We start from the raw sequence: 19,671 nt of genomic DNA on the forward strand, positions 1-19,671 counted from the left end.
AGAAAGGAATCAAAATTAGTTCCTCTACAGTTCGCAGGCGCCTTATTCCGGTCGGACGAAAAGCCAGAAGACCTGTCAAGAAACATCTTTTAATGACAACAATGAAACGAAATCGGTATAAATGGGCAAAAAAGTATAAGGAATGGACGAAAGACCAGTGGCAAAAAGTCCTATTGACCGACGAAAGCCATTTCTTTGTACAGGGTCAGCGAAGTCAGCATGTTCGAAGGTCAAGAGGAGAGAATCTTCGTGATTGCCACATCGATCAGTCTGTCAAGCACCCACAAGATAAAATGTTTTGGGGATGTTTCAGTTATTATGGTAATATAATTAAGCCTTGTTTCCATATTGAAACCAATAAGTTGCTGACCAAGGCAGTTTATTAAGGTAAAAACACTTAACACATAACGTTTCGACCCTGTATCAGGGTCTTCCTCAGACGAAGAACTAAACTAAAATGATGAAATAAACTACACACAGAAAGATTACATACACATAGCAACTTGGTCAGCAACTTATTAGTTATTATGGTGTCGGAAGCCTGCATCCAATAGAAGGAACGTGCGCTCGCAACAAAATATTGAGGTTCTACGAAAGTGTGCTATTTCAGAGGTGAAAACGAGGTATCCTGACGGTACTGGGATATTGCAGCAGGACCTAGCCCCCTGTTACACATCGAAAGTGGTGAAGAAATTCATGACAGAGCAGCAAATACAGGTACTTGATTGGCCAGGGAATTCTACGGACGTAAATCCCAATGAGAATATATGCAAAAGTCGCCTCCGTACTGTGGACTGTACGACTATGGAGAAGTTCATTTAGGAGCTCATTCAAGTGTGGTACCGGGATCCAAAAATCAACAGTGACTGTTCGAAACTAGTAGACTCCATGCCAAACCGTGTTCAAATGCTGCTTAAAAATAGAGGAGGTCATATCCATTACTAATGTACGTGTAGGTGAGTTTTATACAATAAACTACTAAATTCATGCTTTGTTTCAATTAATTTGCACAAGGGTGTACGTAAGGTACAGAAGTGAATGACGAGTGACTCAGTCCATAATACAAACAAATATATTTGGTAACAATGCCAAGGGAACAAAAAAGAAACGTACTATTCATTGATCAACACATGTGTTGACAGTGGAACGCAACAATTGTAGACGTCACGTGCCATCAGGTGATCTTCTGACGTCATGTACTGCCTACCCGGTTGCATACCAACACAGGCACATCAGACACATTGTCATGGTTGTAGCACGGAAAGGGTGCATTTCCGGACATGGGTTCATATTCCAAATATTGTCTACTCAGTCTCCTCTACTTGCCCTAGGAGTTTGTAAGGGGAATTTCCGAGCACCCTGTATACTGTAACTAGCAGCATGTATGATTTGAAACAAAGTTCAGTACTATGTATATTACTTTTTAATTTACAGTTACAACATATTCAAGGACACCTCGTGTAACAACTGAATAATGATTTGACAAACTTTCTCGCTGGGATATGTTCTCTTATAACTCATACAAGATACATATAATTCATACATCTCCATGTGAATATAATTTACACACTACAGATATAAAATAAATAAATAAATTGTGTCAATCATAATAAAGGACTGTGACAACTTGTAAATGTGCAGTGATTGTTTTTTAAGAAAAAAATTGAAATTAAGTAGCATTCTAAATAACTCATTATTCTTAAAAAGCAAATACGTATATAATTCTCTTTATGAAAGTGAAGCATATACCAACTGATTTTTGTTGTTATTCCCAACCCTGAAGTCTCAGTGCTGTCTACACGGGTATGAGGCAAAGTTAATTTTTTTCACCACTTCTACATCTTCACCTTATATACATGGCCTTACAGACTGATCTATGTTAATGAAACTAGGTATGATTCATAATGCTACCATTATTAGTTTCCAAGATATTCACTTCAAATAACATTTTAAAAAACACATCTGAGGGTTAAAAGCCATATTGATTGAAGTTCAATATGCAGAGATGGACTCTTTCTCATGACTAAAATAAATACTGTTTTCTGAGGACCAAAAAATCCTGTACCTATGAGGCTGCATAAATTAAACTGTTTAATTAACTAATTTATTACACAGGAAGACCCAGTACACACAGGACAAAACCTCCACAGGATGATTATCCTGACAGAATCTACAGTCGAGACTGTTTTATACGTAAACTCAGTTCTGCATAATTCTGTTTTATATGTAATTTACAGTAGGTCCTGGCATAAAATAATTTAAAAACGTGTTAATTAAACCTTATTTGTACGTAATGAATTTACACGTAATTCGGTGTTATACATACTAATTTTCATAAAATACTGTTGATTTGTACGTAACCAAGTTACAACACTGCAAGTGACAGTTTTCAGTTGGTACTGGTCGACCATGGAGAAAAGAAAGACGGTAAGTTACACGCTTCACCAGAAAGTAAAATTTATGCGGGAAGTAGATGCTAATCCACATAAAACTAAATCTGATATAGCTGCAGATTTAGGCATCGCTTATATCACACTTTGCAGTCATTAGTAAATAAATGCTATTTTAGATGATTTTTTTTAAAAATTGGGTAGTACATTATAAAACTACAGTGTCTACTGTAGTATTTCAGATCAATGTGTTCACTAATAAAGTGGCAAATGTAGTGTATTTAACAATCAAACGTTCGGATTCGTTAATTTACCACTTTATGACAGAAATAGCCTGTATTATGTGTCTTTATCCTCAAAATAGATACAATTACAGTATTTTAATAATGATATGACATGGTATCTGAATCTGATTTGTAAGTAATTCTCAGTTGTACGTATTATTTTCTCTTCACCTTGACATACGTATAACTCAGGTTCAACTGTATTGCCCAGAACCTCAATATCCTGCAAGATTGCAGTTTCCAGGCTGTACTAGAAGAATTACTCCTTACACCCTCATGTTAAAATTACAATTTTCTATTTTCCTGTTTTCGAACAAAAGTCTGCAGAAATAAAGAAAGATATTTTTGTGCCTGTAAAACCATAACTACATAATGAAAAGTTAAAACTTTGTTAATAAAATGACCACACAAAAAGAAGTGCTAATCCAAGAACTGAACAAGTCACTGTAATGGATGTATAATTTCAAAATCTTCATAGTTAATTTCCACTTTCTAAAAATCTGTACAATACTTAAAATACATAATATGCTTTCTGTAGTTTTAATGACAGACACACGATTCCCCTTAATCTGTTAAGTAATTGACTTGATCTGATATCTGTTATTTGGTGTTGAGCTTCTGCCATTTTTGGCCAATTGTGACAATGAGAATAAGGCAGGCACGTATATTCTAGGCTACCTAGGCTATTGCCGAAGCCCAGATTAAATACAGGAAATAATCGACTATCAAATGTGACTGATGCTTCACTCTCAAACAACGACCACAGGAAAAAATGATAGGTAAAAACCCGCGACTCCTGTGCACCGTACTCCCGCGAGGAGAGGAGGGGGAGAGTGGACCATGCTTCCTTATGGCCCGAACTGAACGGAAGAAAAGGCTGCTCGGGGATTTTTCGTCCAAGGTTTGTTTTCCTTGTGCTCGCTCTATACATGGGGATGGACTCCTTTCCTTTAAAACTACCACCAGACTTGAGCAGTTAAATTCTTCCCCGACCAGCGCCTGGAGGCAGTCGGTGACGTATTTGTAGTATCTTACAAACCCAAGTGTGGACAGGGAAGTCATCACTTTACAATGATGATAAAACCTTACAGTGATGCCAATTCGCTAACCAGCATGGGATTTTTCCCAGGTAAGGGAAATTTTGAAACTAAACTACTATTACAGGAACGAGAAAAGAGTGACTGGCGTGTTATAGGAAATTTGTCCTCTAGACCAAAACAACAACGTCCCATCAAACACATGCAGAATTCGCAGGCCTCTGACCTTCAACCAACAACGCTTTACGATGTTTTCAACCCTTCTGCTGCTTTGTTTATGACTGGCTGAGGTAGACTGACTGGCCGGAGATGACAAAGGGCATTTTGCGAGTGGAAATCGCATTGAAGGAAGTTTAAGAAAATTAGGTTTCTTAAAGTGGGGATTTTCTTAAGTGTATTGAGTGAGTGAATTACGTATATATGTTTTGAATGATATGTGCTTAGTCGTATAGTGAACGAAAATGAGTAACATAATTAACGAACTATTGACGAAACAATTTACTCGGCTTTTGCATGAGGATAAACTTCAAATCGTGAAGATATGCAGGCCTCTGGCATCGCAAAGAAGAGAAGATGGATTTGATTTGTTATTTTGCGTTGCTTTCCTGCCACTTTAGCTAATCGCGACAATGAGGATAAGTGATGATACGATGAAATTGATGAAGGGTCATTCACAAAGAATACCCATGTCTATGCCTGGATTTGAACGTGGGACCCCTGGGCGTCGTAGTGCGCTGTTAATAACCATTTTAACTCAGAGGTTGCCAAGAGAAGAATGGGGTTCCTGTTCAAATTAAATATTCAAGATAAGAAGTTTATTATATGTGTATATTTTATTCTCGCACGTAGGCCTACATAAATATTTCACAATATGGGCCTCTATATTTTATAAATAACCATGAAATATTTGAAATGTTTTCCTTATTGTTTCTATATTAATGAAACAGTGATATTTTTATAATTATTAGTAAATTGTAATGTATGTATTTTAATCGCAATGTCACATCACCTTAAAATCCAAGAAATTGAATGAAAAAGAGCCTCCCATTTGAACATTATGATAAGATGATGTAATGATCCTGGGAGATCATACTCATTAGTATCACTAATGTTTGTTTACTCGGTGAATATGTAACCATTGTTATTATGTTCAAAGTTATTTTATTTACTTGTTCAATGTTACATGTGTTAATACCTGCTTTGATAATTGTGTTTATCAGTAGTAATTTAATATTATTTTGTTAATAAGGCCCTGTGTGGTCGCAAAGAATATGTAATATTTATCTTATAATTGTATATTACCGTTTAGCACACGTTTAATATAATAATATGTATTTATCGTTGGTGCCTTGAGCACGAGTTCAATCTACTGCCGTAGAGATGGCCTTGCCTGCTCTAGCAAGGTTCCACGAAATTCGTGTGAACGGCGCTAGAGGCGCTACTTGAACCGAGGCTATATAACCAGGCTTGCAGCAATTATTCTTCAGTTGGCTTTCAGGTCGGCTCACGATAAGATCTCTCTTACCAACTGACCCAGAAGAAAGGAGCACTCCGCTCTTGCGAGAGGCCAAGCACCCTAGAGAAGTTGTCCTCTGCCTGTGAGCGAGAGAAGCCGCACTCCGCCTTCCAGCGAGAGAGGTTGAACTCTGCCTTTGGCAAGAGACACCACTCCACTTTAGAGTGAGAGGACCCGCTCCGCTTGCTGCGAGAGGTTTCCTCCCCCTATCAACCTGCAGCACCCCGCCAGGGTAGTGTGGCGTTGGGTTTCTAGGCAACCACCCAGAAGGTAAAATTACAGGTCAGATAAGATACTACAGTTATTGTGAGGGTGATCTTAAAATATGCCCCTTTGTTCCCCGAAAGCCTGCAGCGATAGAAGTCGGCGCTAGTAAAGGACTACACTTCCTGATGTTTGTTGGAGCTAAGGATACGACCCCAGAGGGCAGCAGCAGCAGTGTATCTGTTCCCAGTTTACGGCAGTTTGCATAAGCCATTCTCCCCCCATTGTGTGGCAATATATTGGCCAAGTGAGTGTAATATCCCACACAGGCGTGTGCTAAACGTACAACGTTTATAGTTGCATAAGTGTATCCAGCTACATTCATTAAACTTTCTCTAACGTTGGACAGTGTAATTATTCCTGAACCCTGAGTGAAATAGTGTCTCATACCACCGCTGGAGAAAAGGTTAGCATAATGGGTAAAACTTTGCAGAGCACATGGTGCTACTGATTGGTCGTGACCAAGTTAGTAGACTTGCATCCCACTGACATGCTTGTGTAGGTGTAGTAGGCACCCTTTCTCGAGCAGGACGTTGCAAAGAGATAGTGCAGGTTTTGAACCCAGCATACACCACTGGAATAAGGGATGATATGATGAAGGGACACTCGCAAGGAACACCCATGCCTGGCTAGGATTCAAACCCAGGACAACTGACATTGTAGCATGATGTGTTAGCTCCTGTTAAGTATCAAAGACAAAGTCCTTTATTAGTAGACTACATATGAAATAGCTTATGTCACACAGAGCACAGAGCATCTGTATTATAGCTTATTGAAAAATTATGTGAACAATGTAGCTCAATGAGTCATCGAACCTAGGTCAATCATCACCATACTACAACAATTGCTGCCTAGCAGCACCAGTCCGGAAAATTCTAGATAATACCTCCAATCTTTTCTTCACTGTTGGTACCATGTGAAATTAAGACCACCAAATTCAATATTTTTTCTTTGACAATTCTAATTCCTTTTTAACAATTCCACCCTGATTTAGACTCTAAAACACTGGAAATAAATTGACTTTGGTAAAACACATTTTGCTGTATCTAAATAAACAAACTTACTTGTCCTTATCCAGTTCCTCATCCAAGTTTTGGTCCGGATTCGTCTGTTCCGCTAGCTTCATAGATGGTTCTGTCAGTTCCTTCACTATCGAGAATTCATAATGCTGATACCCTATAATAAAGCATTCTTCATAAGAGTACATAGAAAGATAGTACTTAATGCCACATGTTGTTAATATCGTAAACTGAGTTCAGACTAAAGTCCCAAAACATACATTCAGAATCCCTTGGCATGAAAAATAATGTGAATGAAGACATGGCTGGCCACAAGTTCATGGCGTCAAGGAGCTTCTAGCAGATTTTATCCTTATCTTTAAAATGTTTTGGTAATTCCTTTTACAAGGGTAAGCCAGTAAGTAGATCCCAAATGCTTATTAAAAAACTACTAAGTGAAATACTGACTTGAAATCCATTTTCATTTTTCAACATAATCTCCACCAACACTGATACACATATCTCAACATAATCGCCACCAATACTGATACACATATCCCATCGCTTTATCAGTCTCCCAAAACCTGCTGCATAAGTCTTTGGGCCGCTGTCCCAGCCACAGTCGCACCTCACGTTTAACATCTTCTTCATCCACAAAATGTTTGACATCAAGGTGATTTTTAGCAGCCCAAGCACATAGAAGTCACTTGGGGCTAAGTCGGGTCTGTAAGATGGATGTTCAAGAAGTAGTCCAGAAAATTCTAGATAATAGCTCCAATCTGTTCTTCACTGTCAGTCAGCTTGAATCATCTCCTCCACTTGAACAGAACAAGGTCTGTCTTCATCCACAATCTTGGACCGCCGTTGCGAAAATATATTGTCCCCATTGCACAGCGCTCTACATGACAAACACTTTTCACTGTAAACAGGAAATATTTCCTCATGAATACCCTTTGCGGAAAGTCCTCTTGACCACAAAAAAGCACAACAGCGCACAGCTCTTACAACGTACACTCCTCGAGCACAGTCGGCATTTTAAAGTGAACTGCCCATGTGTGCGTTTGCTATCTAGCGTCTGCTAACTAAATATCACCAAGCAGTATTGTGCTGCCACCTAATGACACCTTTAGATACTACTCTCTACTATTTTCAGCTATCCCACATCAGTGTGTGACCTACTTGTTGACTTACCCTCATAACAGATTGGTAATTACTAGAAGCACATATTTGTGATGGTTAAAGGAACAACATTTTTTTGTATGTATTGCTTGCACAGTCGAATTATTTCTCTTGCGGTTTACGGTTGTTACAAGCATATAAATACTAGGGCTGAGCCGATACCAACATTTGCAGATACCGATTCCAACCGATACTTGTATAATTTCAGTTTGAAATAACAAAGGCTAGTTACCGAGTCATACTAACTCATCACATCACATTCTATTAATGATCAAATTATTCTCATATAGCTTTATATCATTTAAAATTTCCTGTGAACTTGTTTCTACCCCCAGAGGATGAAAAAAAAAAAAAAGAAGTAGTTTTGGAAATGTTGCAAGCATTGTTAAAATGTTGCAGATACACCCAAAAAATCGGTGGATTATCATTTGTGTCCCTGTTTCATTTCATGATCCCCAAATACATTACACAAGTCTTTAAGGGGAGAGAAAGTTGTACCATGTAAAATAAAATTTATGTAGTATAGCGTACAACTTGCACAAGGAATGCAAATTAAATACAAATGTAAAACAACATTCTTATCGTTTGGATTAACCTTGAGAGGGAGGAAAACTACTGAAAAATATACACAAATACAGATGTTTATTTCATGCTCATTTGCCCTGGTGTCCATTAGTCTGTCATTTGCAATAAAAACAAGTCACTTCAGTGTTGGCATCGAACAGCAGTCACACAGAAGGGTAGAATGCAAGAAGAAAATCCACAACCCTCCCCTCCACAGCGACATTCATCCCTTTCCCAGGAACTCTGGAATGAGTTTTGAAAACGTTACGTTTTTGACCCAAGATTTTGCGAACAAGAATTGGCAAGGAATGGTTTCTTTTATTTCCACATAGCGTTGGCCACCAGGCAGTTTCATGCCTTCAATGCCACTTTTGGGTGCACCACTTTCACTGTATCCCTGCTTTTGGTCTTATCATCTGCTTCCCAGGATGGTGCACCATTTACGGAAATGTACATGGAATTCTTGTGCGGGAGCCCAACCTGTCACAAGGAAGGGTGAACGAACTTTTGAAAAGGACAAAATCTTGACGTTTCTCTTGGCCACTCTAGCCACTCAAAATCTTTGGTATTGGATGGTATCAGTGAAAAAAAAATGAACTAATACTAGCCGATACGATACAGTATTGGTATTGGCTCAGCTCTAATAAATACAATTTCTTTTATATAACGTTTCATGAGAAAATGTGTTCTCTTTATCAGGGAACTAAGTTTGAACTAATATAAAGTACATGTAACTTTAGTTCAACTCAATTTACGATACGAATACATGTTAATGCAATTTACATTATGGTTACATAGAAATTGATGTAATGCACTTACAGACCACTTCAGTCTGGTCAATTCTGTGATATTTTTTATCACATTCTAGCATAAATTTGAAAATTGCCTCACATGAGACATGACTGACATTATTACCACATTAATTTACAGATGAAATACAGAGTAAGAAGTAACATTTGACAGACGTATAAATTGATCATAATTAGTGTTTGTTAGGAATGGGCTGATATGAAATTTTTACCAACAATAATAAAGTACTGGTTTAAAGTTTACAAATAGTGATATTCTTCTGCTAATCTAATATATATAAATGGATGTATGCGTGTGTGTGTGTTCCAGCAAAACTTTCGAAAGCCTGGAGCGATTTCAACCAAACTTGGAACACATACCACTTGCAATCTCAAAAGAAATACTGTGGGGGTAAGGCACCCTAGCACCTCTAGGGGTGGGGTAGGAGGGGTGACATGTAAAAATAATCGAAAACGACCGATATTAGTGTGGAATCCATAGTTGTCGGGGTCGCTAAGATGAATAGTGACACTCCCAATGCCATTCAACTCCAAGACACCCCTGGCACTCCTACGGGTGGGGGTGGGAAGGGGGTGACATGTAAAACGACAGATATTAGTGTGGAATCTATAGTTTTCGGGGCCGCTGAGATGAATAGTAACACTCCCAATGCCGTTCAACTCTAAGTTCTTTTTACACTATTGTTAGAATTCATTATTTTCCTGTCTAATAGAAGATTGGGATAAATAAATACCCACGCAATGCCAGGCAATCAGCTAGTCCAATATAAAATTGAAAATGTTTCAAGAAAACACCGAGTGTTCATTCACTTTCTTAAAATATGTTTCCAGGAGTGTGTGTAATATGTTTTGCAACACGCAAAGAATATGCATACAGACACAATTGCTGTAGAGCATTCAATATCAATGGCATACTTAGCTGTTTTATCCACAAATTTATATACACACTGATATGTTTATAATGGTCAATACCTTTCAATGTCTCAACCCTAGTGACTCCAATCAGACTCAGTGTTTTATCCACACAACCCCCAACAACCACCTAACAGCCTCCAAAAATTCCAACACACCTTGCATTTTTGAACAAAGACCAAATTTATAGACATTTTGGCTCTAAAATTGCCTTACACCCCCTAAATATAAACTTACACCTCCCCAGATTCAAAACTATGGATTAATCCATGCTCTGACTGACTGACTGACTCTCTCCCTCTCTCTCTCTCTCTCCTTTGTATGTGTGTGTGTATCTGAGAAAGAAAAAGAGTGAAAGGAAGAGAAAGAGAGTGTGTTAAAGGAAGGGGAGAATGAGAGGGGGAGGGGTATGATATCTTTTTTCACCATTGAAAATACAGCCACGTTGTGAAACATAGAACCTTTTATTTTCTGTGGAAATTGTTTACTGTTTTCTTCCTTTCTATTTTCCCCCATTCCTTGGTTATATTCACACAAGGCAAAAGCTCCACCTTACTAAAAAAATGAGGCTTTTAAAGTACGTTAAAAACACTCCAAGAGAAACAAGTCATGAAAGTAACACAAAACAGGCATGGCCAAAATAACAAAACGATTTATACGCAAAAAGCAGACATCAATTTACCTTTAAAACTATTCGCTATACTTGTAAATGTCTTGGCCGTCTTCTCTGCATACTGTAACAAGGTGTTCTGGTAAAGAATCAACGCGTGCGAGAACATGTTGCACCGAGCTGCTGCCAGGAGGTCAACCTTTTGCAGGGAGTCCAGTTTCAACTGGTCGAATCGAGCTTTACTCCGACGCACTTGGCTCTGCACCTATTGGAGGAAAATAAAATATTGTAATAGAACACAGAGTAAAGCTGAACTTATAACACTTTGCACTCATACTGATTACTGTCATTTGTAATATTTGAATATACATGTATTTTAATATGACAGGAGAAAACTTCTTACGTCACGTGCCGGCAACATATTTGTTAAAAATACTAAAAAAACACACAAGCAGCACGATATAAAAAACACTTTAAGTGTTATTCCGAGCTTTTGATTCCTTCTCGGAATCATCATCAGGGCTGGTCGAGGGGCGACAGAACGGACGCGGTCGAAGTTCCGCTGCCGCAGAAGCTCGGATGAACTCTTAGTTATTTTTTTTTTTTTTTTTTTTGCAGCTTGGGTTTTTTAGTATTTTTAACAAATATGCATTTTAATGTTACTAGCGACTGGGCACATCTATCGATTTGAAAGCAGGGATTTAAGAAAGACTGTAACACCAGAACCTGCATCTGTTAAAAAATTGCTTTAAAAAGGAGTTATACAATGGAAAAGAGTGATATTTGAAATGTAGTAAAAATATTATTTGTTTTAATTATAACCAAGCATTTAACATAGGGTGGCCACAATATTTTGACCCAAAAATGAGACACCCAAAGGAGGTCACTTTACCTCCTGAAATATCTGTTAAGCCTAATTATAAAACTATTTCTCTTGTAGTCTACGGTTATTACAAGTCAACGAAATAAACAAAAACAATCACAAGAAAACTAAAGGAAAAGAGAAAAACGGACAAAGATTAGAAATCTGTTTGTATTCCATTCCACAAGGTTTTCTCACATAAAATTGCAGAAGATTTAATTTCAAAATTGTTTTTAGATCACCACCAAGAAGTTTGGAATAATAATAAAAATAAGCAGCTGCAGCTCAGTCATTAGGGCATCTGACTACCAGCCGGGGATCGAACCGGGATTTTTTTTCACCTGTTCAAGCGGCTCCGGCACCCATCCAGCATCGTGTAAAGTGGGTACCTGGAGGAAACTCTGGGGGTAAAGGCAGCCAGGGGTGTGGTGCTGATCACATCACCCCACCTTTGGCCGTGATCAAGAAAATGTGAGGCCCTGACCCCACATCCCCTATACATATCAACCAGGGAAAGGGGAGGCAAAGGTAAACACCAAGGTCATGTGATATGTTATGCAATTCATATTCTAGTATCTGAAATATCTCACGGTGCTGTAAACGCATGCCCACATTATCTCAAGAAAACTAAATATTCTGAGACTGTTTATCATGCATTTACATCCAATGAGAAGTTCCGAAAATTGAAAGAGCAAATCTCATCGAAAATACAAAATTTCAGGTTGCAAACATTTTTTACTATAATTTTACGAACTTGATTGAAAATCTGAATTACAAGGAATTACATGAAAGAAGAGACAGAAAATCGCCTTTCTCAAGCCAAGTTGCAGAACCGACAAGAGCTACACGTTACATGTCTGAAAATGATTCGTTCAAAAGCGTTGAACGGAACGCTAAAATAATTATTGTCTTAATTACAAAGGCTACTATACTACTATATGTGCCGCAGTAGCTCAGTCGTTAGGGCATTTTATTACCATGCGAGAGATCTGGGTTCGATCCCCAAATGGGGAGAATTGGAATTTTGTCCACCTCTTCAAGTGGTTCCAGCGCCCACCAGCGTCGTATAAAGTGGCCACCTGTAGGAAACTCAGGGGGGGGGGGTAAAGGCAGCCAGGGGCGTGGTGCTGATCACATTATCCCCACCTTCGGTCGTAACAAGAAAGTGTGGAGCCCTAACTCAACACCCCCTACATGCCTTCATGACTTGCTGCAAAGCACAATGTTGCACTACGTGGACTTTCTTCCAAGTTCTGTAGGGATGTAAATAGGCTCCAGCTTTTCTTGACAATTCATCTATATTATATTTCATCATAAAAACCACGGCCGATATCCTGTGTGTGTGGGAGGTGGGGGTTATAATTCAAACATGTGAGGTGATCCTTTTCCCACTACTCCATTGTCCGATTCTTCGTATTCAAAATAACTCTCAATTCCACACACTGAAAATTTAGCACTTCCTACATCTTAGCATGCAAATATCTAATAGCAAAGTAATGTGTAGGCACATAGTGGTTCGGATCACACAATAGGTGTATTCCCGATTAGTCTTACTGTGTGTAAAGTGGACTTAAGACACCAAATCAACCAACCAACACAATCCCGTTATTGACCAGATTATTATATCCAGAACCTTCGTCATGAATAACATAAGCAGGAAGACAATGTGAAATTACCGAATAGAAACAGAGCCTAAAACCTACAACGAATAGACTGGATTAAGTCGACGATACAGCACGCACGTGTTCTGAAATGAACAAGAATACGAAAGTTGAAGGACCTCGATACTGTTTGACCAGCGATCCGAGAGCTCTCGAGTTTACTGCGCATGCCCGAAGTAGCAGAGTCCAGTCGTAAATTGGGGGAGTTTGCGGAGTCGCTTCTCTGAAACGCGAGCAGCGCGAGTGTCACGTGGGGAAAGAGAGCAATGTTGCCAACCGGAGAATATTGACACAAGATATTGGAAGTGCTCTGGCCGTGGAGAGGCAGGCATCTTTGCAAAAGCTGAAGTCTTGAACGTAGCACCAGTTCGGCATCTTTGACCCAACCCCAGAGGAAGCCGACCGGCCCCGTATCTGGTTTCGAGCCACCACCATGGGCGTCATATAATTTTCTGCACAACGTCATTCAAATATTTCTGTTTTTCTGTATGCTTATGTGTTGCATATCATCTTTACGAACATTTCACTTGCGTCATGTGTTTATTTTGTTGCAATGAATTTTTTTTATTTCTTGCAAAAAATCTTGGAGAGGACGCAACCCCACCGAACCCCATTCTAACGATGCCCCTATAAGTGAAACGGCAATTCTTTACCCTACTATCCTTCTATTTTAAATTGTAAGAAGGACAAACGGCATGGTTGTGATACAAAACAAGTCCTTGTCACAGTCCTTTTCTTCTGTGCATGTCCCTCAGTTTTCGTTACTTATGTTCTGGTGGATAAGTATCCTCGCAAATTGGTAACACTGTTCAACGTGCAACTGCGAACGGCATTCTCGCGCCTGCCTTCCCCTCACGAACTTCCCCTTTTTCTTGGCACTTTGCCAACTGGAGCTCTCGTATCGCTGGTCAAACAGTACACACACACACTTTTCCTCCCCTCAATGGGAAGATATTCTTCTTGCAGAGAAGCCTTGAAGGCCATGACGAGAAAGTGTTCTACATGCAATGACGGGACAAAAAAAAAAGTCTAGTTTGATATGAAAGCTGTGTTCCTTCTTATTCCGTACGTCATTTATAACAGGAACACGTAGCCTCATCTGTTAACCGTAGTTTCGCAGAGCAGACGCCTGTTTGCCACCCTTTGGTTCAGTGACCTTTGCCCGTAGTTAGCAAGAGTGAATGACTCACTGATACCTGTTGCCTGTGAGCTTATACAAGAATAGATATTTCGTTAGCGTCTGTAAGTATTTTTTCATCTGCAGTTATATCAGTTAACGTTTGAATAGTTTCCTAATGGTTATTTATAAATTACTTCTATCTATTTGCACGAGGGGGAGGGTTATACAGCCTGCATGTATTATTTTTTCTTTCCTGAAACAAGAATAAATTCGAAAATGCAAAAAGAGTTGTATAAGAGTAGTTAACAAAAAGAAAGAAAAAAATGAAAATGTAAATGTTGAAATAAATTATTGTATAGATAGAGTGGATAACATTTGTCACGGAGCCTCCTCGATAGCGTAATGATAAAGATGTCACCTTGTAATCAAGGGATCCAGGATTCGATACAAGGTGGAGGCACGTAGTGGTTCGTATCCCATTTCAAACTGAAGGTCGAGTCCCGATTAGCTTATTTGTGCCCAAAACAAAAACTAAAATAATAAATTGTCACAGTGGAAGAAAATTTCGTGTTCAACCACATACGAAACAAAAAATAATAATTTATTCCATCTAACCAACACAATTATGGATGCAACATATTTTCTCAGATCCATTTTAATTATACGTGTATGATAAAATAACAGAAGTAGAGGAAAGAGAAAGCCAAGCGAAACACGGATGCCTTCTCCAGAATTTCAAATCTCGTTATGTAAGGTTCTGGGTTGAAGTCCCGGGCAGGCATGACTCTTGTTCTTGCCCTTTTATTTGCTCTATTTCATCATAAATCGTCGTTATGGTTTACCTACAGGGGAAGAATAATGACAATAATTGCCAATACAAAGCCAATAACAAACAGAACAACTCAATTAGAGAGATGTCAAGAAAGAAACAAGACTTGACAGTGTCTCCGGCTTTCGGTTTCTCGAATTGAAAATTGCTCTCCCGTTCTTGGTCTCGACTAGTTAAATATAGAAATCGAAAACGTATGTGAAGATACATATATTTCATATATCCCGGTTTTGTAGGAGATTTCGTGAGAGATGAAATAAGTACTCTTCGATCATGTTTATTTTTGTTACGTAACATCACTTCACTTTGTGGACAAGAGACCATTACGTGAAATTAATGACGAAATACTCAAACTCCCGTGACAAGGACGGTACTCAAACCCGGAAACTTTGGTGATGAGATCGAATGTCGACCACTTAATGAGCTCGCCCACCGAGTCTGCTTAATGTTGCTTGTGTCAGGTAATAACTGTCAATATACTATGTGTTTCATAATTTATCTTATTGATGTGATTAACCTGAAGTGAAGAATTAGTTGAAAGACAAAAATGTAAGATTGAATGTGTCTGATGTTACTTCGTGCCGAATATTATGACCTGATATTATTATATGAATATATTAATAATATACTATGCCTAGTCACTCCATTGATTGATCCCAATTGCGCACAAAAAATATGGTAAAATGTCCAATCCTAACCGACCTGCATAGCGGAGTGGTTAGCACAGCATGCTACGACAGCATGGGGCCCTGGTTCGAATCTCGGATTGACTATAGGTGTTCTTGGTGAGTGTCCCTTAATCAATGTCATCATATCATCACTCATTATTCATCTTCATCGTCGCTATTTGCCAAACGTGAAAGGATAGCAACACTAAATAACAAACATCCAATCAAATCGAACATCTTCACCGATTTAATTCTATATCGTACGAAATTCCCACTTTATTACGGCATCTTGCTTCATTTTACAGCATCTCAATTGTTTTCCGAATAGCATTCCGTGAATACGACTGAAGTGACTGCAGAATATTATGGATAAAATTTGTTTCACTTTTTCCTTTTACTTCTATTTCAATTTCAGTTATTTTACTTCGCTTTTCATCTACCACTCGTGTTAATTGTGTCGGTGAGGAAGAATTATAAACTCGTGAAATGGACAATGTCACAAAAAATCTTCGTGAAATGGACAATGTCACAAAAAATCTATGCCCCCCACGATTCAAACCTGTGACCACAAAATATTGTCTTATTTTTAAAATTTACGCCAAATATGGTTTCACTCGTCTCTTTCTTAAGGCGTTCCATTGCCTCTCAGATGGCGTAGTGGTAACGTCTTCGACATGTAATCAAAGGCTTCCGAATTCAATACCAGATAGAGGAACATTTGGTTCGGATCCCACTTTAATCTGGAGGTCCAGTGCATAAACTGGACTTAAACAATTAACGTGTGACATGTGGTCTGTGATGAGAACCATCATTTCAGTGAACCTTCTTGACAATGACTGTAGTATCACTCGAAAGAATATTTCCTTAGGAGTAGCTCTTGTCAAGAAACCAGTTCCTGAAATTTTCCTCTGGAGGTCTCGTAGCACCGAGCTGTTTGATGTGGCTGGGGCATGAGTCATGTGACTCATGCTATCAATGCTCAATCCTTCCCGAGAACGCAGATCCACCAAACTTAAGCAAATATTTTGTTATTTTGCATGAACAACAGGCTTTAAGACGTTACGAAATTCTAGGTCCGGTGGCCCAGGTAATTCTTTCTCTGACTGTAATCCAAAAATGAAATTTTTCCTGACATTTTTAACATCATGATTTTTGCTTTCAAACCTTGTGTTTTTCAATTAAATATATAATCCGTTAATTATTAGGAACATTCACTATCACAACTTTTCTTTAGCAAATTTCATTCTACACACACAAGAACACGTGAAAATTTGAAGAGTAAAAGGTAAAAATAATTTATTATTAGCTGTCCTCTATCATATGCATTACAGTAGACTATTTCATCAGTATTGAATTTGATGTTCTAATTTTTTTAATACACTAAACATAATCAATGAAGCTTTAACGCTTTTCAAATCTTTACAGTTTTACAGCCATATTATATAACATTACATAACAATCGGCATCAAATATATTGGGTGCTACAAGTGCTATCAAGTGCATCTAGCCTTCAGGCTAAGGTAACAGAGGTACATTATTTCACCGTAACAGATCTCCACAATATAAAAACAGAAAAAATTCATAAACCATATACCACTTTTCATTTTCTGGCAGATTTATAGTGTCGTAGAAAATGCTGCTTTTTTGCTTACATTTATAAGTACACAGCATCTGGAGAAATTTTTGTTGCATATAGGAATTCTATAGGAAATGCCAACAAGACTAAGATCTATAAAATTTACAATAATTATGATCATATTGTCAATGTATTTTAGTTATCAATCAGATATCTCAACTGGAAGTTTTACTTTGATATTCTATCTAATATCTAAAAAAAAGTAAAGTTCTCCCCTGTGCATAGCACCACGCCATGAAGGTGTATAGGGGGTGTGGGGGTACCGCCCCACACTTTCTTGATCCGGTCGTTAGTGGGGGTGTGATCAGTATCACGCCCCTGACCACCTTTACCCCCCAGGGTTTCCCCCAGGTACCCATGTTATTCGATGCTGGGTGGGCGCCGGGGCCGCTTCCATCGTTAGAAAAGTTCCCAGATTTGAACTGGCCGGGGATCGAACCCGGGACCTTTAGCATGGTAGTGAGATGCGTTACCGACTGAGCCACCGCGGCCGCTAATATCTAGTATTATAAAAGTGAAAATTTATTACAGAAACCATAATTTTGCACAAGACTGAGAATCATAAGAACGAAAAAACAAGTTTCTAAACTGAATCTTTCTTGTGAGTGGAATCACAAGAACCGAATCCATAAGTGGAAGTGAACTAACTGCTTGGTCATTTTGCAAGTTTTTCTCTAGCAGACTCAAAATGCATGTCAATTCCAAACGATCTGCAAAATTCCCGGACATTTCCCTCATTTTTCCCTGATAAGCCAAATTCCCTGACATTTAATTGTTTTCCAGGTTTTCCAGATGCATAGCAACCCTGGTGTATGTTTCTTTGCCATGCTTATTCACTGCTCTACAAATAATGGAACACACACAAAACAATACAACTTAGGGTGCAAGTTAACTAAAAAAGTATACTGCTGTCTGATTGAATGTTCTCAACAACAATGGAACATTTTGATTTTTATGAAGAGCTTGAAATGCAGTCCAGTTGTTTTACCACAGTGTTGCCATGATGCTAGTTTAAAAATTCCATCAACATTTTTTTTTTATGCATGCAGTGTCTCTCACATTTAGACTTGGTTTTCAAGCTAAATCCTACATTTTCATAAAACGGGATGGTTTTTAAATAATATCATTGGGATGATTGGGACATGCCTCTGAAATGGGACGTAAGGTCACCCTAATCTAACATAACTTTGCCAACTAGGTGTCTGCAACAACAGCTACGTACGGGATGTCGATGCCAAATAAAAGATTAAAATACGCTATCTTAGCATAATCCTTCGTGCCTACTGCATTTTAATGAACATCCAACATATGCCATAAAATATTACCTTACGAAATCTTTCCAATTGTTTATATGTATCTGGGTCTAGTTCTTGAGAGACGTTTTTCATCCAACTAAGCGAGGCACGATATTCCGTCCGTATCTTCTCCATCCCATTGACGGTCTGTAGTGTATCGTCAATCGCTCTGTGGCGGAACGTTTCTACTTCCTGGAAGGAGAAAAAAAAAACTTAGGTAGTTGCTTATTTACATTTCACGTACCAACCCATCATGCAAAACTGTTTAAATTTATAACAGCACAATTAGTTTACCTCTATGAGCCCGTTGCTGCAGTGCCTAGGCACAATTTATGAGTTACGAGTAGGGCTAGGATTTTGATGCAAATGCATCTTTCTTTTGGTAAGGCAGAAACATTGCCTAAGTAGATAGAAATGTGTTTTAAACGTAAGCGAATTGATTAGGATGCCTTTGTTAGTGCATTTCTCGCAATTTTTTACCCTTTTCAGAGTAGAGGTCATTTTTTTAACTTTTTAAACTGTTTAAGTCATTTTTCGGCCTTTTAAAAGTCATCTTATGCATTTTTCTACATTTTGGTGAAAGAAGGGGGCATTTTACATGCAAATGAAGGAGAGAGATTCCCGACTCTTCTCATTGCCTTCAGCGCAGTTCTTAACGACTGTGTTTGAAGAAACAAAGAAATTCTGTGCAGTATTGTTGATACAAGCTGTTGTATAACAATTCAGCTCAAACAATGTGATTTCCCCCACTATCAGTAAATACATTGTCGCCAGATGGATTATTGTAAAATAACAAGGGGTACAAAGTTTTGTGCTCTGTATTGGACATTTTGTCAGGGAAGCAATTTGCACTCTATGGAATTGAAAGTGAGAGAAGTTTTTCCATGTATAAGGCTCTCTTGTCCGAAAACCGACAATCATTCACTTTTGAAAATTTGCATATGATTTTTGTTGTGTACAGCAACTCAGTACTTAAAGTGTAAAAGATGACAAAAAGTGAACTTTCTTACTTGTAGTACCATATGCAATGAATATGT

At 38.4% G+C, this 19,671-nt stretch overlaps 1 protein-coding gene across 2 annotated transcripts in view; it reads right to left on the reverse strand.

Annotated features, from left to right (window-relative positions):
* Positions 1 to 19,671, reverse strand: part of ICA69 (islet cell autoantigen 1-like protein) — an 83,608-nt gene that overhangs the window by 42,278 nt on the left and 21,659 nt on the right. For both annotated transcript variants that reach the window (XM_083144046.1, XM_083144048.1), the window contains exons 5-7: positions 18,665 to 18,826; positions 10,636 to 10,828; positions 6,556 to 6,667 (exon numbers count right to left, since the gene is read on the reverse strand). In XM_083144046.1, coding sequence (XP_083000172.1) covers positions 6,556 to 6,667; positions 10,636 to 10,828; positions 18,665 to 18,826 — 467 coding nt within the window. The remainder of the gene's footprint in view (positions 1 to 6,555; positions 6,668 to 10,635; positions 10,829 to 18,664; positions 18,827 to 19,671) is intronic.

This window comes from Lepisma saccharinum, chromosome 22 (genome assembly GCF_977018435.1).
Source record: "Lepisma saccharinum chromosome 22, izLepSacc3.1, whole genome shotgun sequence".
Taxonomy (NCBI): Eukaryota; Metazoa; Arthropoda; class Insecta; order Zygentoma; family Lepismatidae; genus Lepisma; species Lepisma saccharinum.